At 42.4% G+C, this 26,697-nt stretch overlaps 1 protein-coding gene across 7 annotated transcripts in view; it reads right to left on the reverse strand.

Annotated features, from left to right (window-relative positions):
* Window positions 1-2,332: 2,332 nt before the first annotated feature.
* The window catches only part of AGPAT3 (1-acylglycerol-3-phosphate O-acyltransferase 3), a 100,827-nt gene continuing 76,462 nt past the window's right edge, over window positions 2,333-26,697 (reverse strand). For 5 of the 7 annotated variants that reach the window (XM_054182143.1, XM_054181885.1, XM_054182058.1 and 2 more), the window contains 7 exons: window positions 22,100-22,269; window positions 21,753-21,914; window positions 19,016-19,169; window positions 18,455-18,557; window positions 15,251-15,326; window positions 12,055-12,253; window positions 2,333-11,340 (listed from right to left, as the gene is read on the reverse strand). In XM_054182143.1, coding sequence (XP_054038118.1) covers window positions 11,252-11,340; window positions 12,055-12,253; window positions 15,251-15,326; window positions 18,455-18,557; window positions 19,016-19,169; window positions 21,753-21,914; window positions 22,100-22,269 — 953 coding nt within the window. In that variant the 3' untranslated portion in view covers window positions 2,333-11,251. The remainder of the gene's footprint in view (window positions 11,341-12,054; window positions 12,254-15,250; window positions 15,327-18,454; window positions 18,558-19,015; window positions 19,170-21,752; window positions 21,915-22,099; window positions 22,270-26,697) is intronic. The other 2 variants (XM_054181716.1, XM_054181627.1) reach the window with 1 other exon arrangement.

Raw genomic sequence — 26,697 nt, forward strand, 5'->3', positions numbered from 1 at the left:
CTGCCTGGCTGGATTAGAAAGTGGAGAGCTTTGGCCAGATGGAATAGGGTGCAGCGTTATCCTCCTTTCCGAAAACCACCACAAAAGGGCTCACGCTTCCCTGGAGTGAGGGGGAAACACGAATGCCAGGGGAGAGCCCGGAGCACTGCCATGAGAGCTTTCTCTCCACAGACTGGAAGCAGCAGCCTTCTTTCACTGTATCTGCATGGTAGAAGTCTACAATTAAAAGATGCAGCTTCCAGCCCTCACATATATATAACTTCACTACAGCTGAATTAAAAGATGGGGAAAAAAAGAAAGTGTACCGCTTCCCTGCCTTTGCCAAGGAGCTTTGGGCTAATGGGAAGCTTACAAGAAATAGTGTTTTCCAGAAAATACTTGTAGAGTTTGTATTTCATTGCAGCTAAGGTAAGAGATGTACACACATTCTTAAACCCTGCCTAGTTTCTCTCTTCTGCTGATTTTCTTCATAAAGGGAGCAATGACTAGCATGTAGCTGCTTGTGTCATCATTGGACAAGTAAATAAGAGAGATGTAGATGAAAAGCTGGACATGAGCCAACAGTGTGCACTTGCAGCCCAGAAGGCCAATCGCATCCTGGGCTGCATCAAAAGCAGCGTGGTCAGCAGGTCCAGGGAGGTGATTCTGCCCCTCTACTCTGCTCTGATGAGACCCCACCTGGAGTACTGTGTCCAGCTCTGGAGCCCTCAGCACAAGAAGGACATGGACCTGTTGGAGCAGGTCCAGAGGAGGGCCACGAAGATGATGAGAGGGCTGGAGCACCTCTCCTATGGAGACAGGCTGAGACAGTTGGGGTTGTTCAGCCTGGAGAAGAGAAGGCTCCGGGGAGACCTTATAACGGCCTTCCAGTACCTGAAGGGGGCCTACAGGAGAGATGGGGAGGGGCTATTTGCAAGGGCATGTAGTGACAGGACAAGAGGCAATGGTTTTAAACTAGAGCAGGGTAGGTTTAGATTGGACATTAGGAAGAAGTTCTTTACAATGAGGGTGGTGAGACACTGGCACAGGTTGCCCAGAGAGATGGTGGAGGGCCCATCCCTGGAGACATTCAAGGCCAGGCTTGATGAGGCTCTAAGCAACCTGATCTAGTTGAAGATGTCCCTGCTCACTGCAGGGGGGTTGGACTAGATGACCTTTAGAGGTCCCTTCCAACCCAACACATTCTGTGATTCTATGCCACGAGGCAACTAGGCCACTGCTGAATTTGACTTTTGCAAAAGTTGCCCTACATCATCAAGATGAAAAACAAAGGCAGTTCACATCACAAGTCACAGTGAAAAGACAAACAACCTGTCAGTCAACCGTGCTGTTTGCCATGTTCACAATCACTCCCTGCCCGTTATACCCTGTCAGTTACGTGCCTGTGCCCCTGCAGAGGCATTTCACACAGATGGCAAGGTGGTGTCTGCTTTTGGTGGTCTGCTTTCTAGCAACTGGCTTGGGAAGCAACTGATTAGCCTTTCCAGTGGTGAGCAGGAATGCCTGCACCAGCCATGCCACTGCCGGCGGCACAGCTCGAGCCCCAGCAGGCTCACCATGTAGCCCACCGCAATCCTGCCCCTTTGGCACATACCTTTATCACAGCAGGAACATAATGATGTTGGCATTAGAGGGGATCTATCTATCTATTATACAATATATTGATCTCACACCATGTATCATGATACACTGATATCATAGATGATGTTATTGCAGCTGACCAATAAACCCCTAGAAGGGAAGGCGTTTCAGTGGAGATGGGCAAGGGTGATACATCTGTGAAGCTCAGGGTATCACAGAATTGTTTGGTTTGGAAAGGACCTTAAAGATCATCTAGTTCCAACCCCCCTGCCATGGGCAGGGACACCTCCCACCAGACCAGGCTGCTCAAAGCCCCATCCAGCCTGGCCTTGAACACTGCCAGGGATGGGGCATCCACAGCTTCCCTGGGCAACCTGTTCCAGTGCCTCACCACCCTCACAGTAAAGAATTTCTTCCTAATATCTAATCTAAATCTCCCCTCTTTCAGTTTGAAACTGTTACCCCTCATCCTATCGCTACACTCCCTGATAAAGAGTGCCCCCCATCACTCCTATAGGCCCCATGGGCGTGGGATGTGACTGACCGCAGCCATTGCAAAGCAAGCTGACTTTAGCTCAGCACGAAGGGGATGGGAGTGCGGTCTTTGTTTCAGATAAACAGCAACCAACAGTTGAGTGGATCAACTGGTCGTGTAAACATCTCCCCGAGTTAGGCAGACCAGCATAGGGGGAATGAATACATAGCTCAGCCCCACGTAGAGTATAAAAACTAAATAACCAATAAAAGAATTTCAAGGTGAGCAATGGGCTTGAGCTGGCTTCAACCCATCTATTCCTTACCAGTGACGAGGGATGCCCAGCATTGTGACCATGAACATATTACAGGGACTGGTGATGGAGGTCACGCTGGCATCATGCTTGAGCTGTGTATTGCAATTGCTGTATTTTGCTGAGCATAACTTACGTTTGTATTGTGTTGTGTTTTCAGTATAATTTGTATCACGCTGCTAAATCGGAAATCCCACGTAGCAACTATCTTCAAATATCTTTGATATTAAACATTACGCCCTCCACATGTGGGATATCTAAAAGAACCCAGAGCGTATTGGACTCTGACACACACATATATATAAAATAGGTTCATGGATGTGAATCCATAGGGTGGCAAAATCTACACGAGTATTTCATTAAGCCATATCACAGTTATTAAGATTAGATCTACCCATAAAAATCTGTTGTACTTACATAGTTTTGTTTCCTAGATGCACTCAGTCCGTCAAGCCTCTGGGAAACAGATGCCAGTTTCAGCAGTATGTAGAAAATGGAATCACCCGTTCCTGCCCCCCAAAAGCCCCCTGCCCAACGTAACTGCAGTCAGGAGCGCAGCACATCTGAAACATGAACTCACTCCCAATGCAGCAGCTCATCGTGTCTGCTGTTGAGGACACGGCATTGCTTTTGTGGAATTCCAGGCTGTTTTCCCAAATATATTAAAGCAGTATTGGAAGAAAAAGGGTGGGATAAGTGAGATTGAGGAATCTAGAAGAGCTACACCCAGAGCATGCCACCACCGCCACCACCACCAGTCAACCTCCTACCGTGTTTGTGATTTAAAGAGAGGACGTGCAAGAAGCTCCCACAACCTTAATACAGAACCAAACCACCGAACAACGTCCCCTCTGCCTTCATTCAAGTAGCAGAAGTTTTCTTCCACTTCCAAAGCTACCTTACACAGTGCTGCCGTGACGTGCCGCCCCATTAACCTCCCCGTGTCCATACACCCCACTGCCCGGCCGCTCCTGCTTCTCCAGTACGTGTACTTGTCACCACTGACACTGGCTGGTTCAACAAGAGAAAGCAGCTCAGGAAAGAGGACTTGCAGAAGGGCAGCAGACATGCAATGAAAGAAGACAGGTACCTCTGAGGACAAGAATTAACAACAGAAATGTCTCTTCCGTAGCGCATGGCAAGGCAACGGACATTAAGGAACAGAGCTCTGCCATCAGCCGGGGCTTTGCTTTTGCATGCCTGTAACTAAGGATCATACCGTCTTAATCAAATGAATTATTTATTAAATGCTGTAGCCATAAAAACTTCAACCCATATTTTTTACCTTAAAGCTGAAAAATAATAGTCCTGGAACAGAGCATGAAAAATTCCAGATCAAAATCATCGGCCTTTAAAAATGAATTATGGATCCAAGGAGATTCAATGGAGGCACACAGATAAGGAAAGCTGTATTTGTGCAAACTAGAAAAGGAACAAAAAATAAGTTGCTGCTTGTGTACTCTTAGAATCAGAGCCCATTCTCTCCACACAAAGGTCTGCCTGTGCAGTGCCACATGGTGCAACTGAGCTGACATTTTAAGGCAGCTCAGAACAACCTAGAACATCCAAAGGAGCAAAGGGTCAGGGAAGGGAAAAGCTCCAGGAGAAAACCTCGGTGCTTGCAGTCTAGCAAAAAGATGACAGAGGAACACAGCGTTGTCACACGCCTGTCATTTGTTACAGGCACAAATATCCTAAAGAAGCGCTGCTGTCTTAGGGGCCGAGCAGGTACAGAGGCGGGCCAGGGATACACTAGAGGTAGAAATTTTAAGTCTTACTTCGGTTGGGCAGCTTCTGGTAAACAAAAACGCCAAGTGATCTTCCAGTGGGTCTTGGCAGCTTTCAGGTGGGAGTGTCTGACGTTGGCGTACAGCTGAGGAAGGGGGAAGGTCTTTATTGTCCAGTGAAAAATAGAAACTTAAAAAAGATGTCAGATTTGAAAAACTGGTTTAATCTACAGCAATCTATCCGTACAGCCAGCCTTACCCTGCTGGCGTCTCAACTTCTTAGATCATACAGCTTTGGGTTTACTTTGGAGGATTCTTCAGAAAAGGAACATCCCTCCTCCCCCCCATCCCCGTCATTTGGAGGAACCACACAGAACTTTATATACCGCTTCTATAAATGCTACGGAAACGCACCGTCCCTCCGCAGCCCTCAACGACTGGCTCAGCATGGGGAACGGCCGCAGGGTTAAGCTTGTTCTTTACTCCCAGCCCCCACAAAACGATCCACCCAGATTATGGCTGCAGACACGTGGCACGGATCACTTTGCAGGACCGAGACCAAAAAGCGTAAATGGAAATACAACCAACCAAAGCAAAAAGAAAACAGCCCTCAGTGCATCTTGAGTTACAAAAAGCAGAGCGGCAAATAGGAAAAGGATGCAGATCTCCCAGTACATTATCGGCTACTTACTCAGTACCATTGCAAATAACCAGATGCTGGGCAGTCACCCTTTTTCATTCAAGCACAATTAAGAAGCCCTCTATGCCAGCATATTACGTACAAAAGCACGCACAGTTAAAATAAGCAATTGAAAGTGTGAATGAGATTCTAATATACAGTACTTTCACACAGCCAAAGCTATTTTATTTTACAAGATGAATCTTTTGCGTCAATCTTTTTCCGAAAGCCCAGTAAAAACAGCGTGAACTACTTAAGCAAAATTTAAGAGACAACTTACAAAGTAATATTTGCATAGCACTGTAAATCTGCGTATTCGTTTGGGCACAGTTCTTAGTAGAAACTACAGCAGGTGACAGGGTTGGGTTTTCTTAATAGCTTCTTGTTTTTAATCAGATTCAGACGCATCTCCTCTGAACGTCATAAAACCAAGTGTAGGAAATAACTGTAAAAATGTACAAAAATATATATACATGCACAGTAAATGTGTACCCTGTCTACAGTTTTATTACTCGTTAGATTTGGCTAATAGTGATCATCTGGTACCTACACTTCCCTCCAAATGAGAGGTCTGTGACAAATCAATCGGGTTAAGGATGGTGAGTTTTCTGAGAGAAGGTTTTCATTAAAGCTACAGAACTTGCTGGTGATCTTTAGGAGCGAGCGACACGCCAGCTGACGGTGGCAAGTAGCATTCAGTTGTCACAAGGTACAGCTCTGACGAAGCTGAAGCAAAACAACGCGACGGGGCACAGCTTGGCCCTCTGCACGGATGCACATGCACGTTAATAAAGGAGGCATACAGACCCAGTTCATGCCTTGGGAAAGCAAAAAATTCATTCCCGAGTAGCCTTGGCTGCCCACTCTTCCTCCCTTTGCAAATTAGGTTTTCGTGTGACTAGTAAATCTGCGTGTTTTCCTTGAAAATACACCCTGGCCAAAATAAGAAACAAAATAAAACTTGCAGTCTAAGACTGAAAATTGGTAGCCATAGCCCCCACACTAAAGAATACTTCCAATTTAGATTTTAAAAGTACTAGTGTATTCCAGTTTCTGCTAAAGTGTCTATTTTTAAAATACATTTTCTCTTAGGATAAAATGCTGCTTCTGCTCAAGTTTTCAGAAATAGACAATCGGCAACACTCAGCTTCCCTCAGAAGTGGAAGTGCACAAATTAACTCTCTTCCAAGTTTCAGAAACTGAAGAGTGGCTTGTAACTATGGGTATAACACTTAAAGAAATACAGGCAGCTTTCCATAAACCTTGAGAGGCCAAGGACAAGAGAAACACGATATATTTGGCTTACAGATGCCAATCCACCGTCTTCCCAATTCCAAAGCGTAAAATATTTTCATGACATTTTCTGGTGGCTACCGAACGCGGCGCAGACCCCGTAACACGGACTTCCAGAAAGTTTTCCCTCAAAACCGTAGCAGGTAAAAAAACCCACAACCAAAACCCGACGATGATCTTGACGCAGAGATTGCTGAGACAGTCAGATAAATTAGTCTTCCGGATAAGGAGGGGGAAGTGGGGCAGAGTAAGAGCTGCCATCTGTAACAAGGAGATAAAGCCCTTCAAGACAAATTCTGACCCCAATCACGTAAACATGGCAAGGGTTATCCTGTAAATTGTCACAGGGAGGTTTGACATTCGTTATTAGTGTCAGAGTTTGCCTGCCCACATACACGCTTATCTCTGGTTTGCAAAGCTCCTGGCAATCGCTCGATTTTCTCAGGGCAAGCATTTGGCTGGACCCGTCGGTGTTCCTCCTCCTTCCAGTGATGCACCTTGCAGTGTTCCTCCTTCCCTCAGCCATGCACCTTGCAGCTCTCAGCACGGCTGTTACCCGCTTCAAATCCCGGCTTCACTCAGCACTGGCAGCCCCGGAGCAGCACATTATGGATCAAAAGGTTCAGAAATACGGAAAAGCGTAGCTGTGAGTAGCAAGTTACAAATTCAGCATTACCATTATGGGGATGGGCTTCTTTCCACAGGCATAAACCAGAATGTGTAGTAAACGTCTGCTGTGAACCAGAAACTTCACACCAAGTGGTGTAAGTGCACAGACATCCAGGAGATGGCGTGAGCTCCACCACTGCATCCGATTTTCAAAGGAAATCTAGGAATGGATTTTTCACTTTTATCTGCATTGGCCTCCAGCATCTGAATGAAACACCCTTTGGCCAGGTCTGTCCAATCCTGCCCTTAGACTTAGTTAATACCTACTTCTCCAAGATGCCAAAATATATGAATATTATCTGTCTTCAATCTGGAACACTCTGCATACTGTGAACTTAGCATTATTAAAAGCCTCCAACCCTACATTTCTTTAATCAAAACCAGATTTTGGGGTAGTCCCTAACAAAAACTGTATCTTTAGCAGTTATCAGACATTACAGCGACCCCTGCTTGACAGTTACTCCAACTGTTAGAGAAGATCTTGTCCCGTCCCTCTCTTATTGGCTTCATCAATGTCAGAGGGACCTGTTACCAGGTAGTAATGGCCTACGTGAGCAGGCCCGGGAAGGACTCCTCTTCCCTAAGAAAATATTGCTCTGAAGCAGCAAAGCTGCGTTACCGCTTAACACAACTATGCCACTGCAGATCTGCTGAGCACGCCAACCAGCACCAAAATGCAGGAAGACAAAACCCCAGCTGTGCGAGACGATTTCTATAGGACTGGCTGAACTGGAAAGCTCCAAGTTCCAGCTAAGAGGTTGTAACCGAACCATCTGCAGAAAATACAGGCAAGCAAATATACAGACATCAGTAGACGGAGACGAGTGGTATCATGTGGAAGTGAGCAGACACACTCACTTTTTCTGTGAGCACTAGGCAATTAGGACAAAGGTAGTAGTTATATTCATTGGTCATCATTTAAGTGTAGAGCCCTTCAAGATAAGTTAAAGCAGAACAAAGGAACGTTGCCCACGCTCTTCGTGCCAGAGACAGATATTTTGCTCAGTAACACAAAGTCAACTGCAAGAGCAAGAGCTCAGCCCACAATGAGCAACAGAGAACTATGATCCCTACCGAGCCAAGACCTCCGGATACCAGTTATCTGGTTCTTCTTCAGCATCAGCTTTTTCTGCCTTCCTAACTGAGAGATGCCCCAATGCCAGCAGTCTCCGAGTTCTCCCACCAGGTTCTTAGATGTAGGTCAAGATGATGCTACCTTGGAACTGCAAATCCCACTTTGAGAGCAACATCGTTGATCTTCATGACAATGACAAGCGCTGCCAAGGCCAAGAGCGTAGCATCTGTCCATATTAGTCTGAGAACCATTCGTCTTCAGAGTCAATGCTGAACTCTGTGGCAGTCAGCTTGCAAGTCCATACTGGAGAACATGGCATTTAGTCTAAACAGTCAAGCAGTAAATTAAAGTTTTGAAAAGTGGAGAGAGAAAACGCTCCTATAGCTTTAAGTTTATTAAACCTAGCATGGTTGAAAAGCAAAAGACGAAAAACATGATATATTTTTATTTATTATTGCTCGTAAAGGGCTTGGTAATCAAATATACAAGCTATGTTCTATTAAACCAGAAGAAAATAAGATATAAAATCTATGCTCACTTTTCCAATCCAAGCCACCTGCTAATCTTCATTAGTGACATAAACTTCAGCTATTTCCAGTCATTTTAATTTATACATACTCTGTGTACGTGTGTGCGTGCGTGTGTATAAAAACCCCTATTTGAGGAGATAAAATTCAAAATGCAGAGATTTGTGTTGGTTTTGTACTGTTTTGTGCATTGCTGTATATTCCAGTTTTCCAAATAGTTACTGATATGTCTGTTTAGAAGAGCAAAATTTAGGTAACGGATGATGTATTTATTATATTTTCAAAAAGAAAGCATGACCAATAAGTTATGATAAGAAAATATGAAATGTTGATTATTCTCCCCTTGATGTACATGCACTAATCCCATGATTCCTAACAGGGAGTTACATGCACTAAGAGGAGAAAAGGATCCCGTAAAAAGAAAGGCTATTAATTCCCTTCTCCTTTAAGCATCTCCCCTCTTAGCATTAAGAGGAGACTTATTGTGTGAAATTTTTTTGTCATGCCCATTAACATACTGCTCAAAATCTAAGTATAAAACATAGTCAATGGTCAGCCTGCTTTGCAAGCCTCACTCTGCTAAGCCAGTACAATTTATACATATTTAGTATCATCTTCAGGAAGCAAGTGTACAGCACCTGTATCATCTTTCTAAGAAGCAAGAAATATATCCATTACTGAATTACTTAAGGAAAAAAGAAAAAGAATAAAGAAAAGAAAAGCCCACTGCTTTTAGTCCTCCAGTTAAAAAAACAGGGAAAAGCCAGAGAGCTGTCTCTATCAGCATTTGGAAGCCTAACCATATTTAAGGACAGAGTACAAAAAACATCCAGCAAGGAAAACCAGAGTCACGGCTAGGCTCTGTTCTCCTCAATCCCAACGCATATTCCAAATTCCACTAACATTAACAACAGTGTTGCATCCCCTATCTTAGGGAAGATTTATTCTGGGGACAAAGATGACATACTAACGCTGGGGCTACGGGTACAATGATTCAGTAGAGGATGAGTTTAACAGGAGACAGACAACATAGGCCATCCTTCAAATCCTCCTGTTGAAAAGACCACAAATAAAAATCAAGAGCATGACAGAACAGCGCTTAATGACCCCAAGTAAAATATTTTTCTAAGTTACGAAATTGCTCTTCCAGTGTTTGAAAACAGAAAAATCTGTGGGTTACATTCCGACAGTTAAGAGTAAATATGAAGAGAAGGTAAATTATTAGTCTCTTATCTTGGTTACTAGAGCAAAGATGAAAATAACGACCAGTGCTTTGATGAGATGAGATCTGCTGTTTACAAAAGTGAGATAAACATTCTAGTGGCAGCTGGGTTAAAAATACAGACCCCGAGGGTCACCTTCTGCCCTCAGCTGTAGATCTGCAACCCATTTCACCAACTTCTGAGTGTAGCCAAATGCAGATTGTGGCCTTCAGCCTTGACTATACGGGTAGTTCCCATCTGTTTGCAAATAATTCTCCAGCTATGCATGCAGCAGCAATCTACAAAACTCAGAATGTGTGTTTGTGAAAAAGAAAAAAAAGGAAAGAAAAAAAACCAAGCAAGAGACAAGTACAGCCATGATTCTGATCTCTAATTTTCAGTGAAAAAACCCCAAAGGTCAACAAGCAAAACTAAAGATATTTAAAATCCCTGAAGAGACCCCGTACTCTTTCTAACGCTTAACAGCACAGCTTACCTTGCAATATATTTCACATTAACATCTAAAGCACGACCAAGTACAAAGTGCAGCACACTTTATCATTACAGCACACAGGGTAAGATCCTGGCCCCATTTGAATCAATGTCAAAACTCTCATTAAAAGTTCAAGAGATGCCAGTATTCGAAATCCGATTGATACAGACCTCTCCCTTTCAAATTCTTGTAAAAGAAGACATTTTGAAAACTATTGTGCTGGTTTCTGCTGCTGCCTCCCAGTTTACTGAGAGAGGTTGGCTGAACTGGACTTTGGCGATGAGAGACGTGAACAGAAATAAAAGGAGAAAACGTCAGGAAAACTGAATAAATTTCCTTCTTTGCACAACTCCAAATCCCACTGTCAGCATTAATTCAGAAAACAAAACACGTCCAAACAGACTATTCAAGATTATCGTACCTGTATGATGTGAAACAGGGCAAACAACAGTCAAGACTGAAGTAATATTTTGAAATTAAACAGCCTTGAGCAGTTAGCAGGAGATATGATGAGAACTTTATACTGTTTTAATACTAGTGGATCTGTTCTATAGTTTGTGCTGATCAATAACGCACTGCTTCCAAACTCCACTATCCATTCGCTCGCATTACAGAAGTTTTAAGACCTTGCCTGAAAATAAAAGGATCAGTGTAACATACAAATAGGATTTAATCTGTAGCCATGACAACACAGCCTTTCCAAAAATGACTCTAACCCAATGAACATCGGTCAATTAATTTAAGAAGGGTTGTTTTTTCCTGGCTCATTAATAAAAAAAGTTGGAAATCAACAAACATTACATTGGCTTTAGCTAGAGGAAACATTCAATGGCTCCTGTTGTAAAAGTGAGTGTAGTGCTCTTGACAGAAACCAGTGTATTCAGTCATCTGAAGATGCACGTGGCCATGGCCAATGCCCTCGTTTCTCCCCCACCCCCAAGTCCCGCAACAGAGCAAGAAAAATTAGTTTCTTCTTCCACCCCACCCCAGATTTGCTCCCATAGTTTGACTACAGTAATCCTTAAACAGGCAGAAAGTTGATGTGTTCTCTTCAGTTGATGCCTCCAACTTCTTCATTCTTGGCTCAAGTTTTATTCATTAATATTAGTCATCAGTTATTAAGAAAAAGATAGTTTCTAAGTGTTTGTTGTTGTTTTTTTAACTGAAATTAATCGGATACCATAGTCTGGTTATATGTGCTGAACTGCAGCTGTCAGTTACTCCTTTTTCTTGAATTCTTGGTTGCCATAGCTGGAGCCTTTTTCTATTTCAGTTACTCCTATCAGTCTACGAACTCCAAAGGAAGCTTTAAAATATAACAGAGAAATGGGAGGCATATTAAAACCAGTTCAAGGATTTAGGAAGTTACATGTAAACACACAAGCAGAACCAACAAGAGTTAACCCAGTCCTGAAGACAGTACTGACTATAGACCAACAGTGAGGCTATAGACTATATTTTATATATTGACTATAGACCAAGTATGAGGCCACACACGGATCACAGGTCAGATGGCACTAAAAGAGCAGGACAATCCAGATTTAAAAATATAATTAATGCTTCCATGTTGATTCACAGGACAGGTAGTATGCACGCTGAAGCATATGTCCTCCCCCCCGCCCTTTGGTTTTTGGGTTGTGGGTTTTTTTTAGGGTTTTTTGTTTGAAGGGGGAAGGTTGAGGGTTTGGGTTTTTTGTATTTTGTTTGCTTTTTTTTTTTTTTAATTCACAGATAAAGTGCACAGTAAAAGTACTTTCTCCTTCAGGCACCATAATAATGGGCTACAAGACTCAATTGCTATTGATTGCTATACATATTGCCTAAGATATGAAGGCAAGCCTGTCTGCATTAAAGCTCTTGAAATAATAAGAATGCTATACAACATAAAGACTACAAGTAAGCTCCAAGTACTCTTCTGCAAGCCCCATTCATATTAATTAATTAACATACAGAATTTATTGGAGGTAATGGATCCTGTTACATGTCATTTTGGGTGTAGCATCTTCTCTGCTTTTATTACCTGCTCCAACAAGTCCCAGGAATGCAAGGATAAGGAGAGGTGATCCACTTGCAAAAACTCCAAAGCCAAATGTGAAGAGAGGAGAGAGGAGAACTGTGGCCCAAAAAAGAAAGTTTAGGAGAGTCCATGGTCTCCTAGGAGGTTTAAACTGCTGGCCAGGAAATATGCCTTCCTGATTATACATCTCTTGCAAAGCATCCTGGGAGAAAAAGAAAATAGAAGAAAACATGTTCATAATGTTTGCACCAAGCAATCCAAGAATAGCCAACTCCAGGACAACATCAAGGACAGTATCTGTAGTAAACACCCATCAAGAGTTCACAGCATCGACTTCCATCTGCTGTCATATGTTTGGGCATTTCTGTTGACTGCCAAGGCTACCGTGTTAACCCTCTGAAGGCAATCTTGGCCACCATCAGAAACTGAAACCATATCAGCCTCTCCACTGCCAAATACCTTCATCTCTTCTCTTAATTGCTTAGGAATATTAGGGCAGCGTCAAGGCCAGAGGCCAATTCAGGCACTACCTGCCTCTCTTCTTTTTCTTCCCGCTTTCACTTCCAATAAGGTCAGCATGGTTTAGCAAAGGACAGCAGAAAAATCTGTATATACAGCCAGAAGAGGAAGGCAAAGCACAAGCTAACCAGCAGAGACATGTGCCAGCCATAAGCCCAGGACTTCAACAGAGTAGTTGTACCCTGATCTCAGCCTGCAGAGAGATGCAATCACGAGACACATGAGCCAAAGGAGCAGCATGCCCACAGTCTTCCCTCAGTTTGTAAGAATGTTTTGTAAGGTTTCCAAGCCATTACCAAGGATGGCTCAAGTTTGGCTGCTTCTTATTTTTCCCCAGTTAAGCTGTTTTTCTTTTACCTTCCCTTATAAAGGGCTGAGGAGCACAAGGCGTTCCTTGCCAATAACACAGCCTTTTGAGGACATACCCTCTGTGCGGGAAGAGCACTTTAAGGAATCCAGTTACAACATATTGCTAACACCATGTCGTGGTTTACGCTGGGCTGGCCACTAAACAGATGACAGATGCTCTCTTTTAATCTCTGTCTCTTCCCAGAAGAGAAGGGAGAGAGAATAAGGGAGAGAGACTTACGGGTTGAAAAGAAACTAAAACTACTTTAATGAAATATTAATAATAAAAAGACAGCAATATTAATAAGAAAATAATTAAATATATACAATATATACAAAACCAATATCGAGCTCCTAGGATGACAATCACATCACCAACAGGCACTGGGAAAGTCCAAGCCTGGACTCAGTGACAGGCAGGAACTGGATTCAGGAACGCACAGATCAGGATGAAAGGCAGACGAACAGACAGAGTCCTCCTCAGACGTCAGCCACTGAAGAAAAGAGGCTGATCCCTTTGACCCCTCAGCTTTTATACTGAGCATGAGACAGATGGGATGTAATACCCTGTGGGTCAGATTTGGGTCACCTGTTGTGTTCACTCCTCCCCACATGTGCGACCCTTTACAGGAGGTCTGCTTCCAACCCTCCAATGTGGCACACAAAAAAGTTAGCTGACCTTGGCTGTTATAGGAATGAGTATAAACAAGAGCCTCTCTGCATACCATTCTTTGGTATTAACTGTAAACATCAGACCTTATCACTCTGTAAGCAGCAGACACTGTCTGAAAAATATGCCGTTAATTTCACTTAGTTAAAAGAGACTTAACTGAAAAGTAAAATTACTGAACAGAAAATTGGTTCTGTTCTACCTCAAACCAGGACACACTATAAGATCAATATATAAAATACCTACATATGTAAGTAATACCTCCCCAGCAACACCTCACACCAAAAGTTGAACAGAGGTACAACTGACACAAGCAAGGAACACCAAGCCGTCCCTCTGGAAGCAAAGCAGAGCATTCTGCCCAAAGAATGGCACCAAGCGGAATGAATGAATGCTCTGTGCGCCATCTGCTCTAGCTCTGCATTTACTATTTAACAAAGCAGGAGCCAAGCAGAGAAAGACCACACCTGGAACATACACCTTAACGTCTGCTCCTCCAGCCAGGCAACGTCAGAAGGAATTCTTACGTCCAGGAGCCTTTTCACAAGGGAATTACATGATGGCGTGTCCCTGATAGCAGGAGACAGGATTCAAGGAGCCCAAATTTTATTTGGGGTTGTTTGTTGGGTTTTTTTGTTTGTTTGTTTGTTTAAAGGTATCTAATCCCATATTACACTAACTGACCCAACAAGCTAGTTTGATACACCTGCTAATGGGAGGCACTGGGAGAAGATGATGATAGCTACCATTTTTTGTAAGATAACTTCACTCCCCTTAATTGAATTAGAGCTTAGGTATTCAAACAAATTAGGTTAAAATGAACCAAATGAAACTCAGAACAATCTGCTGCCTACCTACAGGCTAAGCATAACCTTGGAAATGCTGCAGCACAGGTCAACACAGCAGAAGAAAGCCCAAGACAGTTAAAGTTTCCGTGCTCCTCTGTTTTGCCACAAAGATAAGCAACACAAAAATCAAGATACACATTTCAAGTTCAACAATCCACCAATTAGGTCTGGGCTACATTAATTACAGTTCTCTCCTCCTCCTCCTCGCAGAACTGTTAAATCTGTGTTGAAGAAATTAACCATCTAAGGTAAAAAAGAAAAATACAATACACGAGAAAAAGCTTTGAGCCGTTTGAAGGCATGCTGAGCATGTGCTACATCCGTCCCTGGCAGCAGATCCCACTGCAGAGGTATTACCAGGAGGCAGAAGAAAAGTGACAGTGGAAGAAACATGAAAGCGAAGGACAATTGCAGCTAAGAGCTGGACCGGCTCTCCCTGACATACAGTTATCACTCTTGTTGAGTGCCTAAAGACACCTACAGGGAAAATGAAGCTTTTAGAAATGTATGAGAGACCCAAGAGATGAAGAATATAAATAGACAGTGGATTGCTATTAGTCTTCTGCAACTCAGATATACCTCTGAATCCCATTGTGTTTCCCAGCAATTTGAGACCTATTCACTCACCAGCCCACTGTGGCCAAGGGGCTCTTCTGTACCGCTCTTTTCAGTGGTTAGAGGGATGGCTGCCAAATTATACATGATATTTCCATCTCTTCTCTCCATCCAGTGGAATAGTGTGCATTACTCAGTGCCTTAATACACTACCACCGTGAAAGTCCCAAAAGAGAGAAAAGAAAGCAAATCTGTTTACCTTTTCCTGGTAAAGCTTATGAAGCCAGTTTGCAGCTTCTTTTTCATCTTGAGGGATATCTTCCAGAGGAAATCTCCTAGTTTAGTAGAAACATTAAAAAAGGAAAAAAAAGAAGAGTTAAGGGGAAATCCAGGTATTTGACTTTAGACCTTTACTAGGGAAGATCTTCTATTCAGTGAAGGGCATAAGCTACAGATAATACTGTCACCGATGGCAGAGGTCTGAAACGCAGAGAACTGGGACTTAAGCAACACCTAAAACTCAGATTCCTGAGACAAAATAAACTGTACAAGCTCCTATCAATTTCAGAGCGCATCAGTAAAACAAGCATTTCCCATTCAAACACTGTTCTTCCTTCACCAGAACCTCACTGGTTGATTCCCAGTGAGCTCAGACTGAGGCGCTGGGAAAAGATAAGCAAGTGGCAAACCGCAGGATAATTTTTTGTTACTTTTTGTTAGTGAAAACCCCATTTTGGAAGGAATGGGAGGGGTGGTTAAAAATTCACTTCATACCAACTCTAAGGAAAGCATCTTCTACAGCAACCGCACTTCTCTCTCCTTGCCTCTCCAGCCCTACATATTGAGGCATGCCGTTCCGGGTGCGTGCAAAAATTACACCCAGCTCCAGGTACTGACCTGACCTGACCGAGAACAGGCACCTTTTAAGAGCCTCTTTCTAGTGGTGAAGAGCCAACCATTTTCCTGCATTCTTTTATTTGCCAAGAGAGGCCACTAACATGCTCACAAATGTATCATCTCTTTTCTCAGTGGCACACATCTCAGTCCTGGATCAATTTAGAAAGTTGCTCAGTCTGTAGAGGGCAGGCACAGACACCTTACCCTCAGCTTGACCATATTTTGGCACCACTTGGACTGTATCATTGCCCTCTTATAGCAGGGCAATAAGAACAGAAGGGTGACCTCTTGGAGGGCTCCAGACTCAGTGATTCCAGATACAACTTACTTGCTGCAGTTCAACCAGGGAATATATTTCTGCAGTATGAACTAAAGCCTTCAAGTCTGCAGCAGCAGAGGGAAGGCATTCTAATACATTTCTAATAATTTCTGCATCCCATAAACAAATTTAACACCGGATTTTACAGATTTACTTTCATTAGCTCTAACAGGAGAAGCCGCTCAATTAATATAAATAATGCTCAATAAAAGCTCAGTAAAAAGTCATTTGCTGAAAGCTCTCTGGTAAATTTATCGCTGTATTGCTATCACCACTAGAGGGTACTCACAGCAATAAATAACATTTGGTAATTTCGCTGATTATTTTCTCTGGAGCCAGTCAGGAGAAAGACTGGATCCTCTGCAAAGAGCTAAGCTTCTTACCTCTGCACAGGTAACTGCATATGCATATACGAAGAACAAGAGCTTACATTCTTCCTTTCTCTGAGCTAAGCAAAGTCTGCTGGCACATTAAGGACATGTTCAATTTTCAGCATAAAGACTGTAAAAATAGTTTCCTTATTCTCACAGCTTCCTCTCCAAGATAGAGAAAAAGCTTCAATCAGCTTGAGATTGCTGATTCAGCCCACAAACATCTTTTAAATCAAAATTATCTGAACAAAGTCATTAGTTTCTATAATAGGGTACAATTCGTAATTTTACCTGGCAACATCATCCTCAACAGAATTTTATGAACCCAAACCTTTTCTAACGACTATTGAAAACTACAGTTTTCTTTCCTCCCGCTACCTCACCAATAAATAAAACCAACTTGCATCTGCATTAGCAATCCATAGGATATTTAACTGAATGCAGCTGCTCTTCAATGTCTAATTATAGAGATGTACATCCATGCACGTGTACCCCAGATCTCACTAGACATGCTACATGCATCTGCCATCAGTATGGCATTACAGGTAGCAGCCACCTGACCAGCTGTTTTGCTAGCTGTAAGTTGTCTGCTCACTTTCCTCATCAGGAATATGTCTTGCAAGTGTAAATAGCCAAAATGAAACCCCTTGCAAACGAGTGACCTCACCTCTCCCCAGACTTCTGCGGCCTTCTTTCTAACTGAAGACTAAAATGTTGTGGAAGTTGCACAACTGGAATGCACGTCCTTCCCTTCCTCACTAGGGCTGCAGCACTCTCCCCTCCCCTGAGGGAGCATTTGTTCCACAAAACTGTTGCTGCTATACCTCCACACAATGGATCATCAGTGTGATTCCCTACAAAGTCTTTCACCCTTGGAGGCTCTGGCAAGACACACCTGCCCTGTAGAAGGACAACGTATAGAGCCAGTACCACACATCTGCAATGCAGACCCATGGCCACAGGGGAAAGGAGTGGGGGTAGTAAGGCTTTTTTTTTTTCCTTTTTTCTTTTAAATACCAAACACCAATCTCATCACCAGAATGTAGCAATGTTTTCCAAAGTGTGGGTGATGTGGGTGAAGTCCCCAGAGAAGAAGTGAACTGTCAAAAGAACTTTGGAGAGAACCACCACGTCATTTGCCAGGTGCAAACATAAAAGGGAAAAAGAAGAAATTCAACAGGGAAGGGTCGGTAGTTCTTATGATCACAAGGAAGCCTTAAAAGCAGAAGACAACAAGGAGAAAGCAACAAAGAGAAAACGTGTGTGTGTGCGTGCATCGTGCTGTATGGAGTTAGGTGTTAGCAGTTACTCTTTCAGGTAAAAGAGTAATGAGAAATATGAGGAATGTGCCACCTCATTCATACGATGTCAGAATTTCAGCATGATTTAACTTCTAATCCACTAATCAAACCATGTGAGAGAAGGAGAGAAACTGGCACAGTAAAGAGCTTTACACCATTTACTACAAGAGACTACTGACGTTGGACAGGCTATTTATACTATGCATGTGCTCGCAGGAGACCGGGAAGAGAGCAGAACAGTTGGTTTTCTGTTCCCATCAGAGAAAGGAAAAAAAAAAATGTGGACTAGTGTCCTCACTGCACAAAATTTGGGGAAACCCTGTAATGACAATGCGGTTGTACCCAGGCTTATAGTCTGCGCAGAGCTCTCTGATTTGCTGGGTGATATCATGGAATCTCACACATGAAAGTGAACTAAAGCAAGGGGGAAACGCAGAGGTCTTTGTAGCCTGCAGAGAAGCTTCAAGGACAAGGAAAAGGGACTACAGCAAAGGACATTACCCTGTAAAATCTGAATACAATTCAACATGCCAAAGCACGCACCTTAGGGCTCACCTCCATCATTATATGCTCACCTTACACACATATCTGCTTCATATTTCTTTCCATAAAGAATTCCTAATAAAGACGGGTTCTTGTTTCCTCTGAAATTTAGTGTTACATCATACACTGCTGAAACTGTTACAAAAAAGAAAATACGGTTGTTATATCAGCAATTCTAGCAACCACGTTGCCGGCATCCTTACATTAGACAGCAACAAGGCCTTGTGCGAGCCTTGCATTAATGACATCAGGTAGCAGGGTCCTTCACTACTTTGTGTTTACGTGTTGTATTTATCTCTATCAGCCACCTGACATTCCCATCTACATAGTATATGTGTTACCAAAACACAAGACAACTTGATGAACTAAGCAACGATGACATACATGAAAGGTTTATTATTTTTTAAGACTGGTATCTGAGAGTTATGTGGCACAAATTAACAGCTGACATGCTAAACGCTTATTCCTGCCAACTTGTAATTGTTGTTGTGATGGACGTAATGAACAACGGTGTATACTACACTGTGCTACACAGGAGTATACTAAACAACACACTGCAATTAATGCAAAGAAAAAGTAGTAGTTGCAAGTACCTGTTCCCCTGAGACACTGGACAGCAGTGGTGAAACCTTTGGTTCTGGGCAACAGGTGATATTTCAGTTTAGGCAATCCCTTGGATTCAGCTACCTCCATACTGATACGATGCTTGGTCTCTGTAAAACGAGTTCCTTCACAGTACAGGAGAAACTAGTACAACAAGACAAAAGGCAACAACGAGGACAACTTGAGATCAAAAGAAACCAAGCAGAATACTCAAAATTTGTGTAAGATAAACATACATCCACGCACGTGCACACACTTCAACTGTCTCACTTGATCATCAAGTATTAGGCATAAGCACCACCTCACAACTCATTTACACTTATATTTAACAACACTGGTACCAAATTTAAGGTGACAAAAAGTCTAAGTGTCTATAACTGAAACCTTTACTTAAAAAAATATCTCTGAAGGCTTTGGCTCGCTAACGGTGGACTAATCTACAAGTCAGAAAAAGCAATCCAAATACCAGTACACGACCACTTTAGGAAAAATACATATTAATCACTCACTACCTCACTTAAAACGTGTACTGTACAACCAGAATTACTCATCTGAAGACAAACTTGTTTGTCTGAAACCTTTTCTGACTTTCTATTTCATTTGTATCATTTGTGTTCATAAAAAATGGTGCCTTTCCCTAAAATCCGTACCTTGTTCATCTTGTAAGGCACCAATCTGACTGTGATATTCTAAGTGACTACTAAAGCCTTGAATCCTCCCATACTGACTTCAAGCAGCACAAAAGATCGACTTGTCCTTCCTCCGGCATCTATATTACCTTTGCTCTAGTTGAGAGAGACAGACCGACCAGAAGTAATGCAAAGCCAAGAGGAGACAAAGCCCTTCTGAGGGCCCTAGGGCACCATTCCCATTGCACCAGCAATAGAAAACATTGCTGCATTGGAACGCACAAACCTCTGCATCCCTGGCAAGCGATGGAGGGGGAGAAGGGCATGTTGCTACTACTGTCTCCCAGCAGTATCATGCAATGCTGTAACATTGCAATTCAAAAGAAAGACTTGTCGAATGCATTGCCAGGTATCCGATGTTTGTCAGTATTGCGGTTGCTTGACTTTTTCTCTGTAGTGTATCCACATACTGTGCACCACAAAAGGTAAGTTAAATGAGTGTTAAGACCATAAAGCCACAGACACGAGAGTTAGACCTGTTAGTGGGAGAACGGGAGATGGTGCTGCAATCTTCATTTGGCCCTTGAGAGCACATCCATTATGACAATCTGACCAACCACCACCAAGTGGTGAGGGCGGCACAAGGTTCAGAGCGTAACACTGCAATCTCAGCCCCAGTCTGCAATGCAAGCTCTTTCCTCTATACCAAATTCTCACCCTCTTCTAGTCAATGGCCCGGTGATCCTTCTGGACCAAGTAGGCGAGGGAGGTACAGACTGCGCTGAAGTGCACACGTGAGAAAGACCTCACGAAGGAAGGGTGCACAGACAGCCCTAATTGTGGCACTTACAATGCACAAAAATTAGGAAATTGATTTACTCAAGTCAATTTTAATCATCATTTAAATTACCAAGCAGGAAGTCTTGATTTAAATAATCAATGCTAACTGCACTTTGCATTTATATTTTCTACTTGTTTTCCCTAGAGACTAGTCCTTGGTTCTCAATCGTAGAATCATTAAAACATATAGGTTTGCAACTAAAGTGCAGTCTTGAGATTTTTTAATTGAGCGGGTTTTTTCTTATTTTCTTTCCCCCACACTAATCAGGATATTTTAAATGTAGTTCACATCCATATATTCAAGCAATTATGCAGTTTAAAATACATTCTCCAGGTTCTTATTTTTTATATCTTTGTAATGACAGAAAATCACAAATGACGCATTCACAATGTGCTAGTTAAGGCTTACTATTTCACTATTCATTTTAACAAGCTATGCTGGATAATATTGAAAAATCACTTAAAATGCACAAAAAGCCTCTTAAAGTGTTTTATGAGCCAAATTACATGTGCTGCTGTAAAAGCAAACCAGTAAATTTATCAAAACGTTTGCATTCAATATTAAAAGAAGCTTAATAGGTTGATTATATTACTCTGTTGCTGCAGTAAAATCTAATAACGTTGCCCATAATGAAACATAGATGTTTCACCCTTGACTTCAAATAATATCAAAATAAAAAGGAAAAGCATAATTGCAAAAGCAGATGTAAGCTTACCATATATTCTCATAGACCCTTTTTGGGAAACCCGTCATTTCATAGATCAATGAACACACTAACAAGAACTTCCTATCAAAGCTCATGGTTTGTGTATTTCCACATCCCAATTCACTCACTTCTCCAGAAAAGACTTTTTTGTGTATGTGTCTTTTTAGCCTACCTCAGAAAACGTAGCTTAGGGTTATATAGATTTGGCAGTCGAATATAGGCTGTTATTTTTTTTTTAAAGGTAAAAATAAGATCAGGCAAAATTAACAAGTATTATACAAGCCTGATTCATAAGTTATCGTCAAGCTTCTAATTACCTATGCAAGCTTCTGAACTGTTTCCCAAATGACTTCCCTTACCAACAGGCAAACAGAGAAACACTTTACCAGCGCACCCAAAAAGACCTCCTGAAACAGAGCACAGGTTTTCCTTGACAACACTTGAAGATGAGCAGACCTTTTCCTGATATATAAGGCTACAGTATCACGTGAGCATCTCTGTCATCATTTCACTTCTAGCAGTCAATACTAGAGGAGGAACTCGGTACTTACCCACATATATTCAGGATAATCAGCCAAACGTTTTAATCCTTCAATAACCGTATCTCTATCTTCTTCCCATTTCCTTTTGCAGAAAACAATCTCAAGGAAGTACCATGTCCAGCCAATCAGGGGCACATATAGTAGCTCTCTCTTAGCAAGAACTTTGGAACTCTTGGAGAAAAACAAAAATAACAATCCAAAAATGTCATTTGCTGATTGGTACAATGAGATCAAACAAAGACATTAAAGTTGACAAAGAGTTGATGGACACTCAAATGCAAAGAAATTGTATGTGCATGGGTTTTAAATAGACCTATAGTCCTCCAGATGAAGGGAAAGCTCATGGCCTCACGTACCCCTAGCACTCCAAAGCGCTCTGTCATAGTCCAGCCACACAAGAAGTCGATTTCAAAGTTGTGATTCAAGATGATGATGACGTGTTCTTTCCCAAAGGTGTTCACCGTGGCCTCGTCTGAGAACAAGGTGCACTCTGTGCCTGACCACCATTCCAGCAGCATTACCAACTCTGACAAACATGATGAAGACAGAGAGAGGAGTTAGGAGTGCTGCTTACAAAAAGCATTTAGCGTTTCACCTCCAGCCCCATTCAGTGCTTACTCTCTTCTGACTCCAAACAACACTGCCGCCTTTTCAATCCAATCCACTAGAGATGAAATGAGAGCTGAGACAGGTATAGACCAAATAACATCACCATCCTCAAGCAGTATTTAGCACACTAGATATATGCATTATAGATAATTTAACAAGTTTTTAACCATGACAAGTTTGGGCATTATATTATGAATGTGAACTTTCATGATCACTGACAGAAACCCCAAAACTTTGTGCCTGAAAACAGACAGTTAAGCCGTTGATTGCTCCACTAAATGAGTACAGTTTCTCCCAGGTGGAATACAAATTATGCATAGATGCAGCCTAATGCTTTTACTCAACATGAAACAAGCTTTATGGCGGTAAAGAGACCAATAAAGAGCTTTTAAAGGGACACAGTGCCATAGATCTTCTGCAATAGATTTTAATATTACAACACAGGACTCTAATCGTTCTGTATTATGGTCATCAACACAGAGTCAAAAGCACCACAGAATTGAGCTAATTTATCAAAATACCCGGGCAAAGCCAGGAATGGTAAATTGTGTCTTACTGCAAAAGAAAGAATGAGCCCTTTCTCATCTGTCTTGTCCAGCTTTCCAATATCCCAGCATCTCTCTTACTCCACCCTGAACATTTCCTTCATCACCCACTCTTCTTATTTTCCACCTCCCCTTTTTTCATCTTATAAAAACCCCTCCACTTAAATTCAGTACGCACTGAATGTAGTTGCTATGGTTAGCCTATTTCTCTCATTTCAGTACAACCAGGCAGACGGAAGGCATTGCTTGTATCATGGGACAACTGTAGGAAGTATGAGAATAGTTCACCCTCCCAGTAGGAAGATTTGCTTCCATGCGAACTGTAGTCATTGGTATTTTCTCATTTCAATGAGATATGGATGCAATCAAAATTTGGTTGCACAAATATGGCAGTTAAAAAGTTCAACTCTTCCTGCATTACTACAACAAACTTGCAGGGTCAAAACTGGAAGGCACCCCCTCAGTTCTCTACATCAGGTTCTGCCACTCAGTATTTCAGCTTTCCATCGAGAGGCCCTGGTTTTGCAAAATGGAGCAGCGCATTCCTGCAAAAGGGCTTCTGATCAGCAGGATCACGACAAGGTAATCTGTCCATACTGCCAAATAAGAGTGGGTCCAATTTTGGAACCCATCAGAGAGAAGGCAAACACAGTGTTTGAGTGAATGATAGGGAAAACCAATCCTGGTCTGCTCAAGATACATAACTTCTCCAGCAGTAGTTTTTTCATGTATATTCCCCGTGTGACCACTTATCCACCACATTATTCCCCTGTATCATTTTCAAGACTCACTCATTTGGAGGCACGACATAGTTACGCAACTTGCTGATGAAGAGAGTGTGACCCTGGTAAACTGGAAATATAGCAGAGGAAAGACAGAATAATAGTTTATACCAGCTAGAGGTTTCTATCATTGCTTTCCAGCTTTGTCTGCTTTGCAAAGGATGTGATCACTTACCTTTCTTGCTCTGGTTATCCTGGCTCAGTAAAAGGGAAAAGAGGACAGCAAGCGTGTCCTCAGTTGAGAGCTATGCTCTTCCAAGCAGGTGGCCGGCAAAATGGAGTAGTGGTACCAAACACAGTGTGGTACTCTGAGTGAGTTTCCCTTTCCATTGCTGTCTATGTTCTAAGGAGGAACATCTCCAGTACCTGCTACAGTTGCTGCATTTTCTTACCAAAAATAAAATAAAATGGGTGTGTTTCTTCTTCAAAATCAGAAAACAAATTCCACAGAGCCAGGTGTGGATGATTTTCTGCAGAGCTTTTCTTCTACCATTCACTCTAAAATAGCAGAGGACGCTTTGCTGAGAGATTTGCCAGAGTTCATACTGAGAGAGGAGGGTTGATGAGCCGGAGAATTAATACGAGGAAACAGATTGTCCTTTACAAGCGTACTGATAAATGATGTAATTATAACCGGGAGTGGGCTCATTTCCTTTTATTTGGTGTGTGGGTTACAGCTATTTTGCGTGGCACCAATCCTGCTGATGCTACAGCAAGCCCATCCTTCTGAATGAAGGAACAGTAACACTTGTGCTACTTGCGATGCTTCCTGCAGGGGACAAGCAACACCTCTCTACAACAAACCCCCTCCTGTAGCCGGGGTTCCCACATGCCAAGGCAGGCGGGTTTATAGCCTTGCAAGCCACCCCGAAACAAAGCAAACAAGAGGCCCACCTCTCAGTTTAAAGTACTAACATTTGAGAGATTATTTTTGCAACCAGACTAAACCAAATGTGCTGAGCTCTCCAAAGGCATGAGTCATCTAAAAGGAGCTGATGTAGGAGAGAGAGTTTGTAGTACAGGCTACCCGTCGTGAATTACATGCGTTGCAAAGGGTTTACGTTGAGCCCAGAGCCCAACAGACTTTTTTCCCCAAACGTCTGCCACAAACACTGGATAGAGTCTATCTCCTTCCCCTTCTGAAGCGGTGCTTTATGTATTTGAGAAGAGACAGGGTAAGAACAGAGCGTGGTTTTCAGCGGGCTAGAGTACATAGCCAGATACACAATCACCAGTGTACCAACCCCTGCACACCGATCCTCTGCCGGATGGGCAGAGCAGCTTCTGTTACAGACAGCTCTGATGAACGCCCTCAGCTTAAAACTAAACAGCTTGGAGTAAGCGAGCAAAACATCGCATCCAGAACAGAAGACCAACCTACAGGTTCATTGCCAAAAGGCTTCCACATAATGAAATATATTTCATTATGAATGGCAGCATTTGAACTGCTGCATTTACACGGCTTACTTAATTTGTTATAAATCAGAATTGAAGTGCATATTCTGTCAGCTCTTCCATTACAGGCCATCGACACTCTGCAATCCCATATAACATTTATATTAATTTTCATAGTTTAATTTCTCAATCATTTAATTTATATTAGGCTATACATGAGGGGTTATCCTAGGTACAACCCAATTATCTACTCAACTCCTCCAAACCTTTTTGAACGATAGTGTAGGTTATTTCCAGTGTATACAAAATAAAAGGTAACAGCATTTAAAATGTGATTTTTCCATGCACAATGCTAACTTGGTAGAAAGCAAGCATCTGAACCTACAAGCCTTAAAGGCACAAGCAGCTCATATCCTCGGGAAAGCCAGACTATTACTGCAACAATAGTTTTCAGGATGAAATGAGGTTCTAGATTATTAAAAGCACATTAAGAAATTCAAACAAGCAAATAAAAAACCCCCATTAATTTCCCATATACTCTCACTCCCCTCCAACCAAGCTAATTTTGAAGTTTCTACCTATAAGGTCTTCCATTACAATACTTTTTCTCCTGACAGTTTGCCTGCCACTCTCTATTTAATTTCCTTTCTCCTGTGCTTCACAGACAACATTCTCAATAGGCAGAACAAAAAGCACAGAAAGGACAAGAAGCTTAAAAAGAAACCGAACTAGACACTTTGGAGAGTTTTTGTTGGTAGTACTTCACATCGATGATTTAAGAAATGCGGGTGCCTGTCAGTGGACCGCTCAACTCTAAGTACTCATTTCGGTGACTCATTTACCCGAAGTGGGAGTTGGATGCTGAGCTGAGCACTAAGGTAAGTGGCCATGCATACTGGGAGGGGATGGAGAATGGAAACAAATTAGATGATTCACTCCTGAAACAGGAGGTGACATTTGGACTAAGGAGCCTTCTAAACATTGATTTCAGAAATCTAATCCCCTGTTAGGCTGTATGAGAAGAAAAAGAAAAAGCCAAGCACAGGGAGGAAGTTTTGCAAAGGTCTGAAAGGGGAGAGCAACGCAGCTGCACTCACTCTAAAGCAATCCCATGGGTAGAAGAAGAAGAGAGTGACAAATTGCTCACAGAAGGAGACACTGGCGTCACAGATGGACACTGTGGGGTGTAAGAGGACTCTGAAGTTGTCACACAGTTCAGCTATAGAGTCATCCACACTAGATGCTTTAAAGACAGACATCTCTCTGCAGATCACACAGTCAACTTGGGCTCCTAAGTAAGTGGTCAATATCACACGTATGCTCACTATCTGAAGCAGTCTCTGTGAATTCCCCCTTCCCCATCACTTAGTACAGGCTCTGGTGCTGGATGAAGATGGCATTGAGACAGAATCAGTAATAGCTACCAGTCAAAACAGGGTTGGGGGTGGGTGGGAGGAGCTTTACTTCTCACGTTTTTGAATAACAGAGTGACAGTACGTATCAGTCCCTTGACTCTTTTATGTTTTCCCAATATTTCAGAAAAGATGGCTGCTTTGAACTGCTCTGTGTCTAACTCACCACTTCTCCCTCGCGCGTCTGTGCACATATACATACATGTGTGTA

Source organism: Rissa tridactyla, chromosome 1 (genome assembly GCF_028500815.1).
Source record: "Rissa tridactyla isolate bRisTri1 chromosome 1, bRisTri1.patW.cur.20221130, whole genome shotgun sequence".
NCBI classification, from domain to species: domain Eukaryota; kingdom Metazoa; phylum Chordata; class Aves; order Charadriiformes; family Laridae; genus Rissa; species Rissa tridactyla.